General features: G+C 33.5%; 1 protein-coding gene across 22 annotated transcripts in view; it reads left to right on the forward strand.

The window, feature by feature from the left end:
* RIMS2 (regulating synaptic membrane exocytosis 2) overlaps positions 1–21,068 on the forward strand; it is a 775,110-nt gene that overhangs the window by 371,243 nt on the left and 382,799 nt on the right. For all 22 annotated transcript variants that reach the window (XM_031935886.1, XM_031935888.1, XM_031935883.1 and 19 more), the window contains one exon: positions 18,509–19,434. In XM_031935886.1, coding sequence (XP_031791746.1) covers positions 18,509–19,434 — 926 coding nt within the window. The remainder of the gene's footprint in view (positions 1–18,508; positions 19,435–21,068) is intronic.

Here is a 21,068-nt window from a genome sequence, read left to right on the forward strand (position 1 = left end):
AAGGTTCTGTGTCATTTACTTAGCAACACCAATTAACTGGAAATACATTTAGGTTACAGAAAGGAAGAATTATTGCATATACATTTTTTAAAATGTGATATAATCCTTACTAAATGTTTAATATAAAAATTTGAAATTATGATTAAAATAAGTTTTTACTTAACTAAACTTCAAAATTTCAGTTTAATAAAAATTAAATCTGTTTTAAAAGGAAGTATTTAAGGAGATGCTAGCCCGTTATAGTTTCAGAAAATCAAATTTTCTAAATATCATTAAGATTGTCAACATTCTTAAGGTTTTATAAATTGTGTCAACTAAAAAATAAGCAAGTAATAAGCAAAATTGAAAATTGTGAAATAACATTCATTTAATTTAATAATTCTGAAATATTCACAAAATACAATTATTATATATTCTCCTTATGATACAAATATTTTGAAAAATCTGTTCTGAAAACATAAATGTTTATGATCCATTTTAAAAATTGGCTTGAATAAATTATATTCAGTTACTCTTTGTCATCAGAACTAACCTTTTAAGTTTTCTAAGGCAAATAACTAATTATAAAACAATGTAAGGAGTTAGTCTTTGATTAATAGTTAAGGTAAAAAGCTAATAATGAATATATAAAAGCAATAATAAATGCCAAAGTAGCAATTGAGAGGAATTACAAAATTAGTTGTTCTACTTGTGCTTCTATGCTGTGAGATAATAATAATTATGATAATAACCTCGACAAAGATAGCATGTACTTCTAATGTTAGAAAAATCTGTGAAAAAATAAAATTAAATAAAAAATAAAATTCCACTTTTCTGCAAAACAAAGAACTTTAATAATCAGAGTTAGGCTATGAAGTTAAGAGACTGGAATGATTCACTGGGAAGGTCAGAGGTGCCTGCTACTTACTTTAGTCGGTATAAAACACTTTCTGGAGATGCCTGCTACTGAAAATTTATATACCAAAATAATAATTACCGTTGGTATTATGTCTTTCTAATAACTTTTATACTGAAGATTATAATTTTAAGGCCATGATGCATGATAATGTTCTGTTACAATTTGTTTTTGGCTTAATTTGTTTATTCATTCTTTGTTCATCATATAGCCAACATTTACTAGACATCTTTGGTAGTGCTAGGGATAATTTTCAACAGTTGGGATCACAGAGATTGTAACAACGAAATAATTTTAATTTTTTAGCAGTCTTGGTTGGATACATATACATAAATTGATTAACTAGATAAGGTTCTAGTATTATAAATTTTTTATTTGAAACATTGTCTTAACTCATTAGTGATGATGAAAACTACAAGGTGAAAACCTAGAAATCATCTTAGTTTTCCTTGAACTTGGATTCTTTTGACTAGCCCAGAATGAACGTAAGTGAATACATTCTTGTCCCTGCTTCTGTTTTATTATTAAAAAAATAAAATACCTTATAGACTTTACTCTCTGGATTTTTTTCTCCTTCATGGTTCCTGAACTGTAAATTTTGTGAGTGTTTTTTATTTAAGTTCTAAAAAGGTCATGAATCTGTGCAGTATCTTTTTAAAGAATCTCCTCTTGAATTGGGAATGTGTTTAGTAGTCATTATTAGTGATAATAGCGTGAGTAAATTCCCATGTGTTAAGATTAAACAAGTTTGATTAATTTTTTTTTGTGGTTTTTCAGACAGTATTATCCAAATTAAGTAAAAAGTTATCGTTTTATGTAAATTTTAGTTTTTTCTTTGTAAAACTTTTATCACTTAATAGAATATCAAAAACATTTATTTGAACCTATTAAATATGTTCACTTGATATAACTCATGAGGAACTTGTGACCATGTTTCCCTATATTTTGTTGAGTGACGATCGTAAATAGCTACAAATGTAGTCCTATTGTGGAATAAGACATAGAAAAAACTAATATAAATATAAGCATTATCATTATTAATTTGGCATATATGTTAAGTATTTAACTGCAAATACTTACTTTATACCAAAATTCATTATAACTATTTAACTGCAAGTACTTATTTTATGACAGATTTGTTATTTTTTAGTTTTCTCTTTTTGTATTATTTTTCCAGCTCTTTAATTAGCTTTAAGATTGATAGTTTCCCTGATATGTGCATTTCATGTATGAGGAGTGTTCACGTTGTGTTTAAGAACATAAGCCTTGGAGGGAGCCTGAAGAGCTACTGTTGATGTCCACCAGCCAAAGACAACCAGAAACACTTTTTTTTTTTTTGAGATGGAGTTTCAGTCTTTCGCCCAGGCTGGAGTGCAATGGCATGATCTCTGCTTACTGCAATCTCTGCCTCCTGAGTTCAAGCTAGTCTCCTGCCTCAGCCTCCTGAGTAGCTGGGATTACAGGTGCCCACCACCATGCCTGGCTAATTTTTTTTATTTTTAGTAAGAGATGGGGTTTCACCATGTTGGTCAAGCTGGTCTCGAACTCCTGACCTCAAGTGATCTGCCCATCTTGGCCTCCCAAAGTGCTGGGACTACAGGTGTCCACCACCACACCCAGCTAATTTTTTGTAGAGACCGGGTTTCACCATTTTGGCCAGGCTGGTCTCCAACTCCTGACCTCAGGTGATCTGCCCTCCTCAGCCTCCCAAAGTGCTGGGGTTACAGGCATGAGCCACCACGCCCGACAAGGAACACATTTCTAATAAAAAAAAAAGTTGGCTACAGCAAGGCAGGACACAAACCCTATGAAACTGTGGGTTATCTCAATAAGAAGGAGTTAAGGGACACTTATACAAGTTGGACTTGTATTAGGTGATTTGAGGGAGGATTTTAAAAATGGAGTCTTTGTTGCATTTGATGCTGTTAGAGAGTGGGGACAGTTTGAGGGTCTTAATTTTAATCTTGGAGATGGGACAAACAGAACAGTGGTAGAGTTTCTACTGGAGAAGAAATAATAGTCACTTGTGGCAGTTAGGGGAGGGGCATGTTTGGTTATTTTTGGTTGCATGGCATCTTTGCCTTTGTCTCTGTTCAGGCAGGGTGATGGAATAGTACTGTTTTTCCTTTGTTCTATAACAGTTACAGTGAACCTTTGGCTGATGTTGATATTCTGTGAAATTGTTTATGTGTACTGGGGGGAATCAGAGCCCAACTGGTAGCAACTATGTCAGCTAACAGCTGATAGCAATAAGGACAGCTTTTTTTTTTTTTTTTTTTCCCACTAGTTTTAAATTCCTTTTCTACTATTTACCAGTTGTGTGATTTTAGGCAAAATAAATAACTTTGGGCTCAGTTTACACATCTGAAAAATGGGGATGATAATAATAGTACTTCAGAGGAATTAGTGGATACATGTAAAGTGCCCACAGCCCACAACTCAGTGCTAAGTTTAGCTAAACCACTCTTTTTTTTTTTTTTGAGACAGAGTCTTGCTCTGTCACCCAGGCTGGAGTGCAGTGACCGGATCTCAGCTCACTGCAAGCTCTGCCTCCCGGGTTTACGCCATTCTCCTGCCTCAGCCTCCTGAGTAGCTGGGACTACAGGCGCCTGCCGTTTCGCCCGGCTAGTTTTTTGTATTTTTTAGTAGAGACAGGGTTTCACCATGTTAGCCAGGATGGTCTCGATCTCCTGACCTCGTGATCCGCCTGTCTCGGCCTCCCAAAGTGCTGGGATTACAGGCTTGAGCCACCGCGCCCAGCCAGCTAAACCACTCTTACCACCACCACCACCACTACACCACTGCAATAATAAAAAAAATTATAACATTTTTTATCACACACATTAACTAATGGCATAATGTCTTCAAGTCTTCATACCCATTATAGAAATAGAATCTGCCATGTAGACTTTCATTAGTGATGGGAAAACACTGTCAAATTCTTTCTGTTCAATGTTGTTTATTAAATATATTTATTGGTCAATAGAACATATTTTTTCTACAAACTTTCTTTTTCCTCTATTCCAAATCTTATTCATTTTGCCCCTCAAGAAAAGAAAAACTTAGTCAACGTTTATTTTTTCTTACTTCCTGCGTCTAAAGTTCTACAGAATTAACCTCCTAAATATATTTTGTTTCATTCTCTTCCACTGTTTTAATTCAGGACCTCATAGTTTCCTGCTTGGATTATTGGAATAATCCAATTGATCTTTATGACACTAGATTTGTTCCTGGTCCTCAGGTTTAACCATAGGATTACAACCAGAATATCTGCTAATACAAAACATCTGATGATATCCCTTTTGTCTACAGGATAAAAGTTCAGAATGCTTGTCATGTTTTATAAGACTTTTTCAATTTTTACCCAACTTTCATTTATGGTCTCTGCTGCCACTTCTGATTTTGATCCCAATTTCAATTTCTACTTAACTATTTTCTGCATCTTATTTTTGTGCCATTTCAAATTCTTTGTGCAAAGAAGTATGATATAAATAATTCCAATAGAAAATAATGTAAAAGGGCCAGGCGCGGTGGCTCATGCCTGTAATCCCAGCACTTTGGGAGGCCGAGGTGGATGGATCACCTGAGGTCAAGAGTTCAAGACCAGCCTGGCCAACATGGTGAAACCCCATCTGTACTAAAAATAAGCGGTGGAGAGCGCCTGTAATCCCAGCTATTTGGGAGGCTGAGGCAAGAGAATAGCTTGAACCTGGGAGGCAGAGGTTTCAGTGAGCTGAGATTGCACCACTGCACTCCAGCCTGAGTGACAGAGCAAGACTCCATCTAAATAAATAAATAAATAAATAAATAAATAAATAAATAAATAAATAAAGTCAAAGGGATTTTGTATAATATAAAAATCTAGTATAATTTTTTTTGGGATACAAATGTGTAGATTCAGTTATATATTCTAGTGCCATCTAGTGGTAACTACTTTCAGGTTTTTTATTTTCCATATTATCTACTACTTTAAATGCAGTCTGACACTCTTCCTGCTTACTGTCATTACGTTAGCCATTAGATCTTTGGAAACCATATTTACAAAGGTTTTTTTAATGCTCTGACATGTTCTGATTTCATAAACACACTTAAACTCTGTCACAACGTGCAACTCAAAAGACTGTAGGATTGGGGTAGAATGGCATATTCAAAGAATTGTATTGATTTTTGGGTGTCTTTAAATTAAAACCGAAGGTGTTTGGTTTTTTTTACATTTAGTTCTTTTGAAAAGTAAAATTAACTCTATAGTTATAATGCCAAGAACGAATTCTTTCTTTCTCTTCTACTGTCTTGTTTTCTCAAATAGTGACTGAGTCAGACCCTACGTTAGGTATTCTTTAATAAAGTCTCTGGATGAACAGCATTAGCAGTTTGGCTACCCATTGCGCATTTTTTTCTAGACTCTTGCCTAACTGTGCAGGGGTGTGTAAGCAGTGATGTGCTGGTAAATACTTGACAACAGGCTCATCAAAGAAAAAAGACCTGATTTACAGTATTAGCCTATTTCCATGGTGTCAGTATCCATGGCTGAGTTTAAGCTACTGGTGTGACATCACAGAACACAGAATTGGGAGGAGATGCTCATGATAGACTCTTGGCTCCAGCAGCCACTGATTAAGGAATTATGACGTATGTTGTACTGTTCTATCTCTTATTTGAAGTCACTCTCTCCTTGGCTTGTATGTCATCAGACAACCTGCACATATTTTTGTTCCTAGACCATTTGTATCTATTGTAGCCTTTTATTTACTTGTTTATAACAAGTTTGTTGTTTATTTACTAATGATCCTACATGTCTTAGAGAGTTCTCAGTTGAGACGAGTCGGCTTTAGCTGACATTATGTTTAACTATATGTAACATAGATCTCATAACCACATGCTTAAATAAAGAAGTTTATGTTTTTCTCGTGTAAAAAGAAGTCTGGAGGTAGACAGCTCAAGGATGATACTACTGCTCAAGGAAGTTAACAGAGACCTATGTTCCTCTTGCTTAATGCCCTGCTACTACAATGTGTGGCTTTAAAACTCAAGATTAAAAGAGGGCTATTGTGTTATAGGTAGTAGGACCACATTACAGTTAAGAAGTTGGAGGAATAAAGTATGAAATGTATCAGCCTATTGGGCTTATGTCTTTTCACTAAGAATACGAAGCTTTGTAGAAACTGTACCTAATAAACTTCTATCTAAATCTTATTGGCCTGAATCACCGCCACGAGAAAACCCAGAAAAGAAATTTGTTAGACCAGGCACACTGCTGCCCAGAATAAAATTTGGATTCTATTTGTAAGAAAGTAGAGAGATTAGATATTCAGTAGGCAACCAACTATATTTGCCACATTCTCTTTGCCTTTGGTCCTTTTATGGATTTTATAAAGCTATTAATTCTTACTGCTATCTTATCAACTTTCAGTTTAAGAAAAGTATTATTTGAACCCTAAATCATGAAGTTCTGGGTGCACTAGAGCTGCTTTAACCGAACACAATTCTAGACTTAAAATGTTTTGGTAGGTAAGATATCCTCCTTTTTTCTCATATATTCCCTCCCTAATGGATGGAGCTGCTTTAAAATAATATTCCTGGCTTCCTCCTACTGCCTCTTCTGTTCTGCCCTTTGGGATAAGGAAGTGAGCCTAAGTAGCAATTTCTTTGTTTTTCCTCTTTCTCTTGGGAACAAGATGCTCACAGAGAACGTACATTCTCTCCTGTTGCCTGCCACAAGTTTTATAGAAACAGGCTGTAAAATAGTCTGAGACCATTGTAGTCTGTGCCTGGATGGGTGTGTCTATATGATTCTGAGTTTTTGTATTAGGAATCCCACTTTTTACATGGAGACCAGTTCTGCAATTTCTGTTTTGTCAGTAATGGAGATAATATTTCATGTGTCATCTACCTCTTTTTTCTGTTTCTGAATTAGGTTAGCAGTTGGCCGAGGGATAGTTTACTGAGAATTACTTTAAAAAGGCAGCTTGTTGCTGTCGCTTGAAACATGTTGCATGTGGTTTGTTGTTATCTCTTTCTAGCCTTAAATAGAATAAGCCCAATGTCAGAATTATCATGTAAAATTCAATATTAAATATACAATCTTTTGATTTTTAATCTCAGGAAAGATTTTCATCTCATTAAGTGACTATTTTTACTGTAAAACTGGAAATACTTGAAAGAAACCATATGACTACAACATATATAAAGGTGCCAAAGTGCCTATATTTCAGAAAGAAAAAAAAAACAATTTTCATAGAAACAGAGCTCAGAAGCATCATGACAGCTGATGAGAAAGCAGCATACAGATTTTGGGGTCTGTCTATGTCACAGATTCTGTGTCAACAAAGAAAAGTTTAGGTTCAAGTAATAGAAACCCCAAATGAGGCTGGCTTTAAACTTAAAGATAATTTATTTGTTTACCTCATTGAAACTTCAGAAGTATGTGAGTTGATTCAGGTGGGGATTGATCCTGAATCTCCAGTAAAGCGACTTAGAACCTAATTTCTTTATTTCTATTTTTAATTGTCACTATGTGGATATTGACTCCATTTGGGGAAGGCTCTCTGACTTATACCCTTAAATTGTCTTCTAGTAACTGTGAGAGTTACATGAACTCTAAATCGTGAAACAATAAGTCTATGGCTCAGTACCCTCAAACCAATGTCCTTAAGAGGCACTGTGGTTGGACCAGCTTAGGTCATTGTGCTAGTCATTTTGAACAGGAATGGTACATTCTCATTAGCTCTGCTAATCATGGCTCAACCCTGAAACAGTTGAAGCCAGTTCAATCAAAACCACAAAGGTTAGAAGGGAGGAAACATTCTTTCTGTTTCAAGAAGAAAGAGAAATAGATGACAGAAAGCCAATAACAAATATTCATTACAGTTGCTTCCAGCGTACATTTCCTATTTTCTTCATTCAGAAGACTTAGTAACCCTAAAAGTCACCTACTTTTAGCTTGTAATCTAACATGATTTTAGAGAATAGATATAAATTAAAGGCTAAACAAGTAATTTCACAGTGTGAAATTATTTTCTATCAGTTACTTTTAAAATTGCTAAAGAAACTTTTCTATAAAAGTTTTAAAACACATAATTTGGAGGAATTTATGTTAAAAACATGTCCACATTTAAAAGAAAATTCTAACTGTGTTGTCTAATCCAGTGACTCATCATTCTCGTGGTCTCAGACATGCCTCTTAGTTGATATTCCTCTTTTAATGTGGTGTTTAATAAAGAACACCATGTTTAAAATATGATCAGATCACATACAAACACTTGCAGAAATTTAACAACCTTCTTTCACAAAGCTCAGCCTCACCAGCATCTTTGGTTGCATCTGCTTCTTCATCTTATTTGGGGCCTAGCTCCAGCAAGCACCACACTCTTTTGTTTCTTTCTTTCTTTTGTTTTTTTGCTGGCTCTAATGCATCACTGGCAGAGGAATTTCTATAGGAAAGAAACTGGAAAGAAGATAAGAGAGCTTTATTGAAGATAGATTTACTTCAAGAGCAGAATTATTTTAAAAAATATTTAATTTTTTTATTTCTATAGCTTTAGGGGTACAAGTGGTTTTTGGTTACATGGATGAATTGTGTAATAGTGAAGCCTGAGCTTTTAGTATACCTGTCCCCTATATATTGTATATTATACCCAATAGGTGATGTTTTATCTCTCACTCCCATCTCACTTTCCCCAATTCTGAGTCTCCAATGTCCATTATATACTCCGTGTACCTTTTATACCCATGGCTTAGCTCCCACTTATGAGTAATAACATACAATATTTGGTTTTCCATTCCTGAGTTACTTCATGTAGGATAATGGCCTCCAGTTCCTTCCAAGTTGCTGCAAAGGAGATGATTTCATTATTTTTTATTGCTGAGTAGTATTCCATGGTATGTATGTACCACATTTTCTTTATCCACTCATCAGATGATGGGCACTTAGGTTGATTCCTCATCTCTGGCATCATAAATTGTACCGTGATAAACGTGTGCAGGTGTCTTTTTAATATAATGACTTCTTTTTCTTTGGATGGATACTCTCAGTAATGGGTTTGATGAATTGAATGGTAGATCTAATTTTAGTTCTTTGAGAAATGTCTATACTGTTTTCCACAGAGGCTGTACTAATTTACAGTTCCATCAGTGGTGTATAAGTGTTCAATTTTCAGCACACTTGTGCCAACATCTATTGTTTTCTGACTTTTTAATAATGGCCATTCTTGACTAGGTAATATGGTACTCACTGTGATTTTAATTTGCATTTTCTTTGTGGTTAGAGATGTTAATAATTTTTTCATGTTTGTTGGCAACTTCTATATCTTCTTTTGAGAAATCTCTATTCATTTTTTTTGTCTACTTTTAGTGGGATTATTTGGGGTTTTTTGCTGATTTGTTTGACTTCTTTGTATAACTAGATATTCGTCCTTTGTTGCATATACAGTTTGTGAATATTTTCTCCTGTTCTCTAGGTTGTCTGTCTGCTCTGTTGATTATTTCTTTTGCTGTGCAGAAGCTTTTTAGTTTAATTAAGTCTTATTTATTTTTGCTTCGGTTGCATTTGTTTTTGGGATATTAGTCATAAATTATTTGCCAAGTCAATGTCTGGAAGAGTTTTTCCTAAGCTTTCTTCTAGAATTTTTATGGTTTTAGATTATATATTTAAGTCTTTAATCCCTCTGGAGTTAATTTTTGACAATGGAGAGAGATAGGGATCCAGTTTCATTATTCTGAATGTGGCTATCCAATTTTCCAAGCACCATTTATTGAACAAGGTATTCCTTCCCTAGTGTATGTTTTTTTTTTTTTTAATCCAAACCTTTATTAAAAAAAAAAACAAAAAAAAACACCTTTTGAAGAAGTAGGGTGGTCTGATTCTTTTTAAATTTTTGTTTCCATAGGTTTTTGGGGGAAGAGGTGGTATTTGGTTACATGAGTAAGTTCTTTAGTGGTGATTTGTGAGATTTTGGTGCACCCATCACCCGAGCAGTATACACTGAACCCAATTTGTAGCCTTTCATTCCTCACCCCCTTCCCACCCTTTCCCCCTGAGTCCGAGTCCCCAGAGTCCATCATCCTTATGCCTTTCATCCTCATAGCTTAGCTCACACTTATGAATGAGAATATACGATGTTTGGTTTTCCATTCCTAAGTTACTTCATTTAGAATGATAGTCTCCATTCCTATCCAGGTTGCTGTGAATGCCATTATTACATTCCTTTTTGTGGCTTAGTAGTATTCCATTGTGTGTGGACTGTGTATGTATATATATATATATATATGCAAAAAATTGTTTATATATTTGTATATTTTGTGTATATATTTTGTGCTTTTACAAATAGAAATTGGCTTATTAAAAGCTTTTTGTAGGAATTATAGAAATGAGTATACACACACACACACACACACACACACATATACATATCAGTTTCTTTATCCACTCGTTGATGGATGGGCATTTGGGCTGGTTCCATATTTTTGTAATTGTGAATTATGCTGCTATAAACATGCATGTGCAAGTACCTTTTTCGTATAATGACTTCTTTTCCCTTGAGTAGATACCCAGTAGTGAGATTGCTGGATCAAATGATCGTTCTACTTTTAGTTCTTTAAGGAATCTCATGTTTTCCATAGTGGTTGTACTAGTTTACATTCCCACCAGTAGTGTAAAAGTGTTCTCTTTTCACTGAATCTACACCAACATTTATTATTTTTTGACATTTTGATTATGGCCATTCTTGCAGGAGTAAGGTGGTATCACATAGTGGGTTTGATTTGCATTTCCCTGATTATTAGTGATGTTGAGTATTTTTTCATATGTCTGTTGGCCATTTGTATATCTTTTTTTGAGAATTGTTTATTCGTGTCCTTAGCCCACTTTTTGGTGGGATTATTTTTTTCTTGATTGTTTGTTTGAGTTCCTTGTAGATTCTGGATATTAGTCATTTGTCAGATGTATAGATTGTAAAGATTTTCTCCTACTTTGTGGATTGTCTGTTTACGCTGCTGCTAGGTGTATGTTTTGTTGGTTATAGGTATTTGGCTGTTATTTCTAAGTTATCTGTTCTGTTCCATTGGTCTATATGTCTACTTTTATACAAATACCATTCTGTTTTATTTACTGTAGCCTTATAGTTTAATTTGAAGTCAGGTAATGTGATGCCTCCAGCTTTGTTCATTTTGCTTAGAATTCCTTTGTCTGTTCGGGGCTCTGTTTTTGGTTCTATATGAACTTAAGGATTTTTTTTTTAACTCTGTGAAAAAATGATGCTGGTATTTTAGTAGGAATTGTGTTGAGTCTGTCGATTGCTTTGAGCAGTATGATCATTTTAATGATATTGATTCTTCCAATCCGTGAGCATGGGATGTTTATCCATTTGTTTGTGTCATCTGTGATTTCTTTCATCAACGTTTTGTAGTTCTACTTGTGGAGATCTTTCACCTCTAATATGGTTAACCTTTGTGTCCACCGCAAAATCTCATCTTGAATTGTAATCCCCTGATGTTTAGGGAGAGACCTGTTGGGACGTGATTGGATTTATGGGGGTGTTTTCTCCTATGCTGTTCTCTTGGTAGTGAGTGAATTCTCACGATATCTGATGGTTTTATAAATGGTAGTTTTTCCTGTACTGACACACACTCACTCTTGCATGCTGCCATGTAAGACGTGTCTTTTCTTTTCCTTCTGCCATGATTGTAAGTTTCCTGAGGCTTCCCCAGCCATGGAGAACTGTGAGTCAATTAAGCCTCTTTCCTTTTTAAATTACCCAGTCTTTGGTATTTCTTTCTAGCAGTGTGAGAACAGACGAATGCAACCTCCTTGGTTAAGTATATTCCTAGGTATTTTATGTGTGGTGAATCCCACTTATTGACTTGTATATGTTGAATCATCCTTTCATGCCTGGAATGGAACCTACTTGATTGTGGTGAGTTATCTTTTTGATATGCTGTTGGGTTTGGTTTGCTAGTATTTGTTGAGGATTTTTGCATCTCAGTTCATCGGAGATATTGATCTCTATCTCTCTCTTTTTCTTGTGTCCTTTCCTGGCTCTGGTATCAGAGTGATACTGGCTTCATAGCATGAGTCAGGTAGGATTCCCTCCTTCTTAATCTTTTGATGGTTTCAGTGGTATTGGTACCAGATCTTCTTTGAATGTTTAGTAGATTTCCTGTGTGAATTCACCTGGTCTTGAGCTTTATTTTTTTGTTTGAAGATTTTTTATTGCTGATTCAATCTCACTACTCATTATTGATCTCCTGAAGGGATCGTCAATTGTGCAGCATTTTCTAGAGATTTGAATATTTAAGAACCTTCATCTTTTAAACACAAGTTGAAAATACTGTCATGAATAAAATAAAATAAAAATTAATTTAGTGTCTGATTCATAGAATCTTTTTGTTGTTTTGTACTTTAGGATCCAATTGTAATCTTAACTGGATAATATAATTGTAATAATTATTCTCATGAAAACCTCTTAGATCCTAATTTGGGTCCTCAAAAATTTGAATGCATGGGAAGTAGTTCCAAAAGCAATAAACAAAAGAAAACATGTTAAGAGTAAAGAGTTAAAAATGGGGAAACTAGTCCTGAAAGGAGAATAAACATTCTAAAGAGAAAAGGAGAAGGAAATTGGAGCCCTAGAAAGATCAGTAGAGTGAAGGGAAAACAGTAGTGGTATTAAAGGTGATACAAATGAAAGTCTGGGGTAGATGAATAAGAGAAGCTAGAAACAAGACGACTGATAGAGAAGGGCATTGACACCAGAGTGTGCATTACAGTTAGAGGAACATCACCAAGAGAACTCACTGAGGTGGTAAAGTGAATGGAAGGAAAAGTAAAGAGGAAGAAGGATTGCTATTAACTGCAGTGTTTCTGAAATTTTCTTGACTTAAGAATAAAAATAAGCTGTGGGCAAATGGATTTTTTTTTTCAGTTTAATATGAATTGTGGGGTCTGTATGGTTGAAATTTATTATTGGTTTTACATTCCTATGAAAATGATTTATTTTGAAATTTTATTACATTTCTCTTTGAATAATCTGCCAGTCTTTAACAGAAATCTGAGAGGTAAAAAAATCACATTCTCTATCCACATTCCCCCCCCATCTTTTCAAGACCTACATTTAATTCTAAAATAAAATTATAGAGGTGAATACCTATACAAATAGTTGAATGGTGCTACCATATATTCCTAGACCCTCATTTAAACTTGCTGTTTGTGAGATATAAAAACAGCACAGCCCTTTTTAATCTTTTTCTACTCATCTAACACTGGCCTTTTCTCAGTTTTATATAAAATTATTTGCAGTCATTTAAATATAACTTTCAGAGTTGTAATATTAATATCCAGATAACTGACTTTTGCTAGGAAGGAATTTGTGTGGCCTTATTCTCTTTTTAATTTTTTTTTAAATCACTGAATGAGCATTGAGATGTTAATTGACAAATTAAAATGAGCAAAATTTGATTTAAACTTAGTGTCTAACCAACTTCTTAGTTAATGGAGCACATTACTTTTTATTAAATTTCTACAGAAACTGCTGCTTCTTGAACCTTTGGGGAAACGTTGCCTCTTTACTAAGATTAAGAAACTTGTTATTGAATAATTGAAAAGAAGCTACAGAATAGGCCTGTTAAACTGTTACTGTACATTTTATGGTGAAAGCTAAAGCAGCAGAATTATCAATAACAAGCACATAGACTTGTTATTTTAGAAGTACTGCAATTCGTATAGGAGAGGGTGATTTATAAATTTCTGAATCCATCAGTTTCAAGCATAGTGCCCAGAAATGCCTTGGATGTAGCTTGCATTTGGTGTTCAGTATTGTGAGGCACTAATCAGCTAAGTACCATAATCCTCCTTACAGGGTACATTCTTACTTGATCTGGAGCTATATACAGCCACATAGTAACAGCTTTAAAGAATAACCTTTTTCTTAACAGGCCCATCACTAGAGGATTCTATGACTCCATCCTTGAATGAGTGTTGTTTTTGTGTAATTTTTTAGTAACTGAGTTTTGAAATAAAACAATTGTAAGCAAGTAGAGACTTTCAAATCATCTGATTAAGGATGGCTCCTATGATTTTGCCAGGGCTAGAAGGATTAAATGAAAGCACTGCCTGGCACACTGTTGATGTATTTTTGTCAACATGATGCTTCATGCTCGACAGATGTGCATTGGTTGAACAAAGGTAAAACAATAAAAATAGATTAAATATTAATTGTGATATGTAAAAATTTATATATTTTTGATTTTTTATAAATAGAAATTTATTTATTAAAAGCTTTTTGTAGGAATTATAGAAATGGGCCTTTGTTTTCATGTTTTACAGGATCATATACTTCTGTTAAATCCTTGATCTAATGTGTTTTAACAGCTTAAAATTTTAGAATTTTGTTGAAATGTTATATTTAAACTGTATGGTTAGTTAGCATTGTGTAATTGTATTCATGAAGTATTATATTAGTTTATTTAGCAATATCCGTGCTTTATACACATTTTTTAAAACAAGTAGGTATTTTTTCAGGTTATTGATTTTTCAAGTGTGATTTATATCTTTTTATTTATAAAGTAACAATTTTTTAATGATCTCTACTATTAATGCTTATGAGTCACAAATTTTCATATAGGTAGTACTTAATTTAATGTAAAATTTGAATTTACAAAAATTAGTAATCTTCAAATTCTGCACTGTATGTCCAGTGTTAAAATTTTTAAAAATTGCATATTTCTTCAGTTGATTTAAAATATGTAAATATTACAATGTAGGTTTCCGTGTAATTTTTCAACGTTTATAAATGTTTTCAAATGTTCATTAGACTATATTTTCAGAGATTTGATGATTATTTTATCAATATGGTCAGTATTATAGGTGGTATTAGTAACACAAATCACTTAAGATGGTAAAGCCTGTAAATATTAAAATGGAAGTTATGGTAAAAACATGAATTAATTTATGGCATGTAAACCCTGGATGCCTTTGGGAAATCTGGAAGTGATTTTAATTGGGAAAGAAGCTTCACTGGAGTTTTCTCATCAGTCAGTATGCTTTTTGGACATGGAATTTAAGGAGTCTAATTGGTAGGATTTCCTACACATACTATTTTGCATAGTTAGAATAACATTTATAATGGAGCATCAGATGTGTTATACAAGCTAGAATATTTAGAAATAGATTGAATAGTCCACATGACAAACAATTGTAAGCAAGGAATAGAAATGATACGTATTACAGTAGATTTAGGATGTTTAAAATGTGGTTTTCCATAAACTGTTTCTAATTAAGGAGAGAATACTATGGTGAAAGAGAAAACAATTCTAACAATGCAGGTGGCAGTAAAGAGAAGTGAATCGATATTAGATAAATATAAAGTGAATATAAATATATACTGATATTGTTATAACAGAAATAGGGATTAATAGAATGCATAGGAGTAAAGATTAAGGCACTATATGATGCCACAGACACATTTTATACTAAAGAAAGGCATAATTTTGGATTCTGCCTCTTAATTTCTCAGGGTCTTTGAAGGATTAAGTGAAATGCAAAATCCTAGATGAATTGTTCCTTTTCCTTAGTATTATAATAGATGAATTAAATACTGCTAAATGCCTATGGTTCTTTAGAGAAATGTATAAATTTCCACTTGATGATAATAAATGCTAAGTCTTGTTTATAAAGGCCAGTAGCAAAGATATAGACTAGAAACACATTACTTGAATTTACATTGATTTTATTTATTTCCTGAAAGGAATATAGTATCATGAAATATAGAAGTTTAAAATTTAAAGGACAGTATATATGAAGTAATTCATAATATAGTTGGTAAAAATTGTTTGATAGAATATTTATTATTTAGAAATGATTGCAGGTTCTTCATTGTTTGATACATATATTGTTAGAATGAAATTGTGCCTTGTTTCTCACATAGTGCTAACATACTGTAAAGTACTGTACCTTAAAGTGTATTTTTGAAAATCTAAGTCTTTTTAATAGTGACAATAGTCATCCCAATTTCCGATTATAACCACTGTTCTATTTTTATAGTGGTTATAATCTTAAATCCAGTACAAATCGACATCTACAGTATGATTCACATGTTTCTGGCAAATTTCATAATCTCTAGAACAATGTGATTGCTGGATTTAACAATGAATTCAATTTTCCTAAGGTATGATTTTTAAAAAGTACCTAGATGGCTTGCTAGGAACTAATTATTAATAGCCTTTCTCTTGGAACTGAAGTCCCAGTGTTAATTCTTTAAGATAGGAATGAAGTGTTCCTTTTTTTCCCGTACTTCTATAATACTCAGTTTGCATTAAATATATTATGGGAAATCCTTAATGCATTAAGCTTTCACGTAGGCTTATTAACTTGATGAATTTGTGGTATCAATAAAATCATACTACCAACGAAATGGAAGATGGTTTTAGAATCATTCACCCTCTTAAGAACAAGGAATGTATCTTAATCATTTCTGTATTCCTAATTTATATGATAGTGTGTGGCATTTATTTCTTACCTAATATATGTTTATTAAAGTAACATATGAGTTAACATGTAAAATCTATGTCTCTCAATTTAAGGCACAAACTCCTAAGGATTTAATGGTTATATAGTTTGAAATAACTGGCTAATTGCAAAAGTATGACTAAGAACTGTAGATTCCTTAAATCTGATGTTCTTTTCAGGATAGACTACTATCATGCTAGAGTGTTTTTTTTAGTCAAATATATAAAAGTAATGACAAAAGTAAAATGAATGATGCACAGTGCGCACACACATATATACACAAACATAGGGTGCTGCTTACTGTAAATTTTTTTGAATGTTTTGTTTTGATTGTAAATTTTAAACTGTAGGAATCTATGGTTTTATGTAACAATTGTAATCTAAAAGATTTGTAATTAAGTCTAAATGTTTTATATATAAATGTAAATGCTAAAAAATGTCACATCCACTTTCTTAATTATGAAACATTTAAGGGATAGACTAATTTTTTTCACTTTCTACAGTAGTTATTCCTTTATAGTTCCAGGTTTGAGTTTATCCTGGCTCTGTACTTACATGAGATTTGAAAGGTGGAGGATATACAGAAGCCATTATTGTCACGTGTTAGTTGTTGGCTAGCAGATGGGCAGATATAAAAGTCTTAGTGGCTCCTGGGCAAACTCCTGTTAATTGGCCACCCTGATGCTTTAGGTGCTTGAGATAATTGCTGGCAGATGTCCATAGACTCTTGACACTCACAGCAGCTTTCTAATGTCCATTTTGAGAACCCTTGTCTTTGCATCTTCAGGCTAAGATCATCAGCATTAACTTTCCTGGCCTTTATCCCTGTAGCCCATTCAACTGTTGTGTAGCTTCTGGTTCCTGAATTAAAACCCTTCCTACCTGGAAAACCTAGAATAACTTCTGTTTTTGTTAGTGAACCTAATTGATAGATTGGCAGACTGTATTCCAAATATGAGGGGAAAAGATTCTGTGACCCAGGGGGGATATTAGAGAAGAGTGCTGATTTTTCCAGGTTGGGTCATTCTACTCTGTCCTTTCTCTGTTCTTGCTTTTGGGCTAATAAACCATTGACTAAGAAATTCACAACTGAACTGTTGAATCTTAGTCATCTTTAACTTCAACTGACTTCATTCTCTCATTATCTGCTGTTCATGTCCTGGCAAAATCCCCATAATAGTTTTCTAAACCTTTTCTGTTATCTTCAGGATTCTAATCCTATTGCTTTTCATGACTAATAGTTGATATTATCTGAGTTTATTCCAGAGAAAAAGTTGGTGTGAATATTTTGTTAACAGGGTATTATGTGTGATTGATTGCAAGGTTCACTAGGTTTTACCAGTGTTAGAAGGGTAAGTTGAGAAGGTAATAAGCAGTTTCTTCTTCTGAGACTATAAGGAAATATGAGGGGTCAGATGTAGAGACTTAGTAGAATAATATCACCATGCTGGCCTTAATCTAAATGAAGATGGAATAAAAATAGCAGTTTTTCTGATTTCTAGGATTTTTGTAATGAATGGATCATTATTATTTATCTATTTAAATTGCTTATCTCAAGTTAGATCAATAAAAAAAGGTTGGAGACATGATGATAAAATGAAAATTTAGGTGGACCAATACTAGGAATGAACTAGACAGATGATGAATGAAAACAATTTTTAAGAGCCAGCACTTTGTTTTAGTAACAAAGTATTCAACTCTTGAGCCAAATCAGTTTGGCTTCATTACATTTTCAGGTAACTTTCATAACATGTTAGATATAGAGAAGATGGAAGAAAATATTTTTCTAAGCTGCTGAATAATAGTTGGTGGATAGTGGAAGTGTATGTAGCAAGCCAAGCAAGGAAATTAGAATAAAGGCTATTTTATAGCAGTGGAATATCATATTATCTAATTTTGGAGCATAAGCATATTCCAGATGTAGTGTTGCAGGCACTTATTTGAACTTAATATAATGAATACTACTAAAACCATTGTTTTGGTATGCCTTTAAAATGAAATTTTAAAAAGGCAAAAGGACTACTTAGTTATCCATCAACCTGGCAGCAAATCAATGAAATGTAAAATTGATAAATTTTTGCTTTTCTCGTTGTTCTTTTCCTTTGGTTACTTAGGAAAAGAAGCCCATCTGTGTCCAGAGATCAGAATAGAAGATACGACCAAAGGGAAGAAAGAGAGGAATATTCACAGTATGCTACTTCGGATAGCGCAATGCCTAGATCTCCATCAGATTATGCTGATAGGCGATCTCAACATGAACCTCAGTTTTATGAAGACTCTGATCATTTAAGTTATAGGGACTCCAACAGGAGAAGTCATAGGCATTCCAAAGAATATATTGTGGATGATGAGGATGTGGAAAGCAGAGATGAATACGAAAGACAAAGGAGAGAGGAAGAGTACCAGTCACGCTACCGAAGTGATCCAAATTTGGCCCGTTATCCAGTAAAGCCACAACCCTATGAAGAACAAATGCGGATCCATGCTGAAGTGTCCCGGGCACGGCATGAGAGAAGGCATAGTGATGTTTCTTTGGCAAATGCTGACCTGGAAGATTCCAGGATTTCTATGCTAAGGATGGACCGACCATCAAGGCAAAGATCTATATCTGAACGTAGAGCTGCCATGGAAAATCAGCGATCTTATTCAATGGAAAGAACTCGAGAGGCTCAGGGACCAAGTTCTTATGCACAAAGGACCACAAACCATAGTCCTCCTACCCCCAGGAGGAGTCCACTACCCATAGATAGACCAGACTTGAGGCGTACTGACTCACTACGGAAACAGCACCACTTAGATCCTAGCTCTGCTGTAAGAAAAACGAAACGGGAAAAAATGGAAACAATGTTAAGGAATGATTCTCTCAGTTCAGACCAGTCAGAGTCAGTGAGACCTCCCCCACCAAAGCCTCATAAATCAAAGAAAGGAGGTAAAATGCGCCAGGTTTCGTTGAGCAGTTCAGAGGAGGAATTGGCTTCCACGCCCGAATATACAAGTTGTGATGATGTTGAGATTGAAAGTGAGAGTGTAAGTGAAAAAGGTAAGCTTTCTACTTACACATTTTGCTGTAATTGATTAGGTAAGCGTTTTTTATAGGTTGTATTTCTGAGTGAAAATGTAATAGGTTATTACTAGCTTTATTTTAAAAGTCTTTTAATGGTATCGAATGTGTGAAGAAAACTTAATGTTATAAAACGTATCTTCTGTTGTTCATGTATAAGAACAACAGAATGATATTCTATTGATTTTTAAAAATTGCTTTCTTGCTTTGTTTCTGAAAGTTTTCTTGTATCACTTGACAGCATATTTCAAAAATATCCATTAACTGTAGTTTTAAAAATAACCTTAATTTTTTGTCTCCTTATAAAAGTAACAATATGTTCCCTATAAAACATCTGAAAAAGTCTTCAAAGCATAAAGAATGAAATGCAAGTTATCCATATTTCTTTCCCCCAGATATAACCATTGTTAACCTTTTATTGTATTTTCCTTCTTTTTTTTCCTATGCATGCATGGTTTATAGATTTATAAAATTGGTATCTTGCTATGTATAATTTTGTATACTGATGCTTTCAATTGTTATCACATCATAAGTGGTTTTTTTTCAAACCATTAGGTATTCTTTAGTAATACATTTTAAATAGCTACACTAACATTCTATCATAAGATTATACCACAAACTAAATATTTCTTTATTTGGGGCATTGCCATGGCTTCCATTTGCCAATGTAAATTATAATGGTTATCTTTATACATACTTTTTGCCTACATCTCTTGAGTATTTCAGAAATATATATTTGTACTTTGGATTATTTTAAGCTTTAATTCAGATTACCAAATTGCTTTCCAAAAAGGTTGTAACATGCTTTACTCTTGTCAGATATACTTAAGTTTTCACTCTCAATTCACCAAATCTTTGCCAATTGAATAGCCACAAAAATGCTATCTCTTTGTCATTTTAATTTGAATTTGATTGTAAAGTTGAATGTTTTATACGTTTATCTACATTTGATATCTTCTGTGAATTATCTGTTCATTCCTTTAATTCTTTCTGCCCTTCTTTCTCTGGGTATTAGTTTTTCTCTTATTGATTTAAAAGCACTTTTTATATAGTTAGGATTTTACCCCATTTAACTGTTATTTGCCAAATACATTTCTCATTTTAATGTTTACCTAGTATTTTACTTTGTTTATTTGAAACTATTGAATTTAATGTAGCTAAACCTTTGTATTTGGTGAATTTTTTTCCATTTTTTCATCTTTAAAAGCTCTTTATTCACTTCCAAATCAATTAAGTATTTAACTGTATATTATGTCTTTTTAAAATTATTTTTTAACCATTAACTTTTTAAACATTCTGAAATTTATTTTTGTGTATGAGAAAAATATCCCAGATTGATGAGTATCATACCAGTACCTCCTACCCCCAATTTCCTTATACCATTTGATGAATAGTCCATTTTTTCTTTATAGAATCAACAAGAATCACTAAGGGAATTCAAGAACAGAGCTAGGTATGAAATGATTATGGAATCATTTTATACTGTACCAAAATAATTAGCTAGAACACATAAATTAAGAGTTTCCATTCTGAATTAAAAATAAATACTGTGATATAAAAATAACTAACAAGAAATGAGGAGCCTACAGGAAGAGCCGTAAAATTTTACTGAG

The sequence above is a fragment of the Piliocolobus tephrosceles genome, chromosome 7, assembly GCF_002776525.5.
Source record: "Piliocolobus tephrosceles isolate RC106 chromosome 7, ASM277652v3, whole genome shotgun sequence".
Taxonomy (NCBI): domain Eukaryota; kingdom Metazoa; phylum Chordata; class Mammalia; order Primates; family Cercopithecidae; genus Piliocolobus; species Piliocolobus tephrosceles.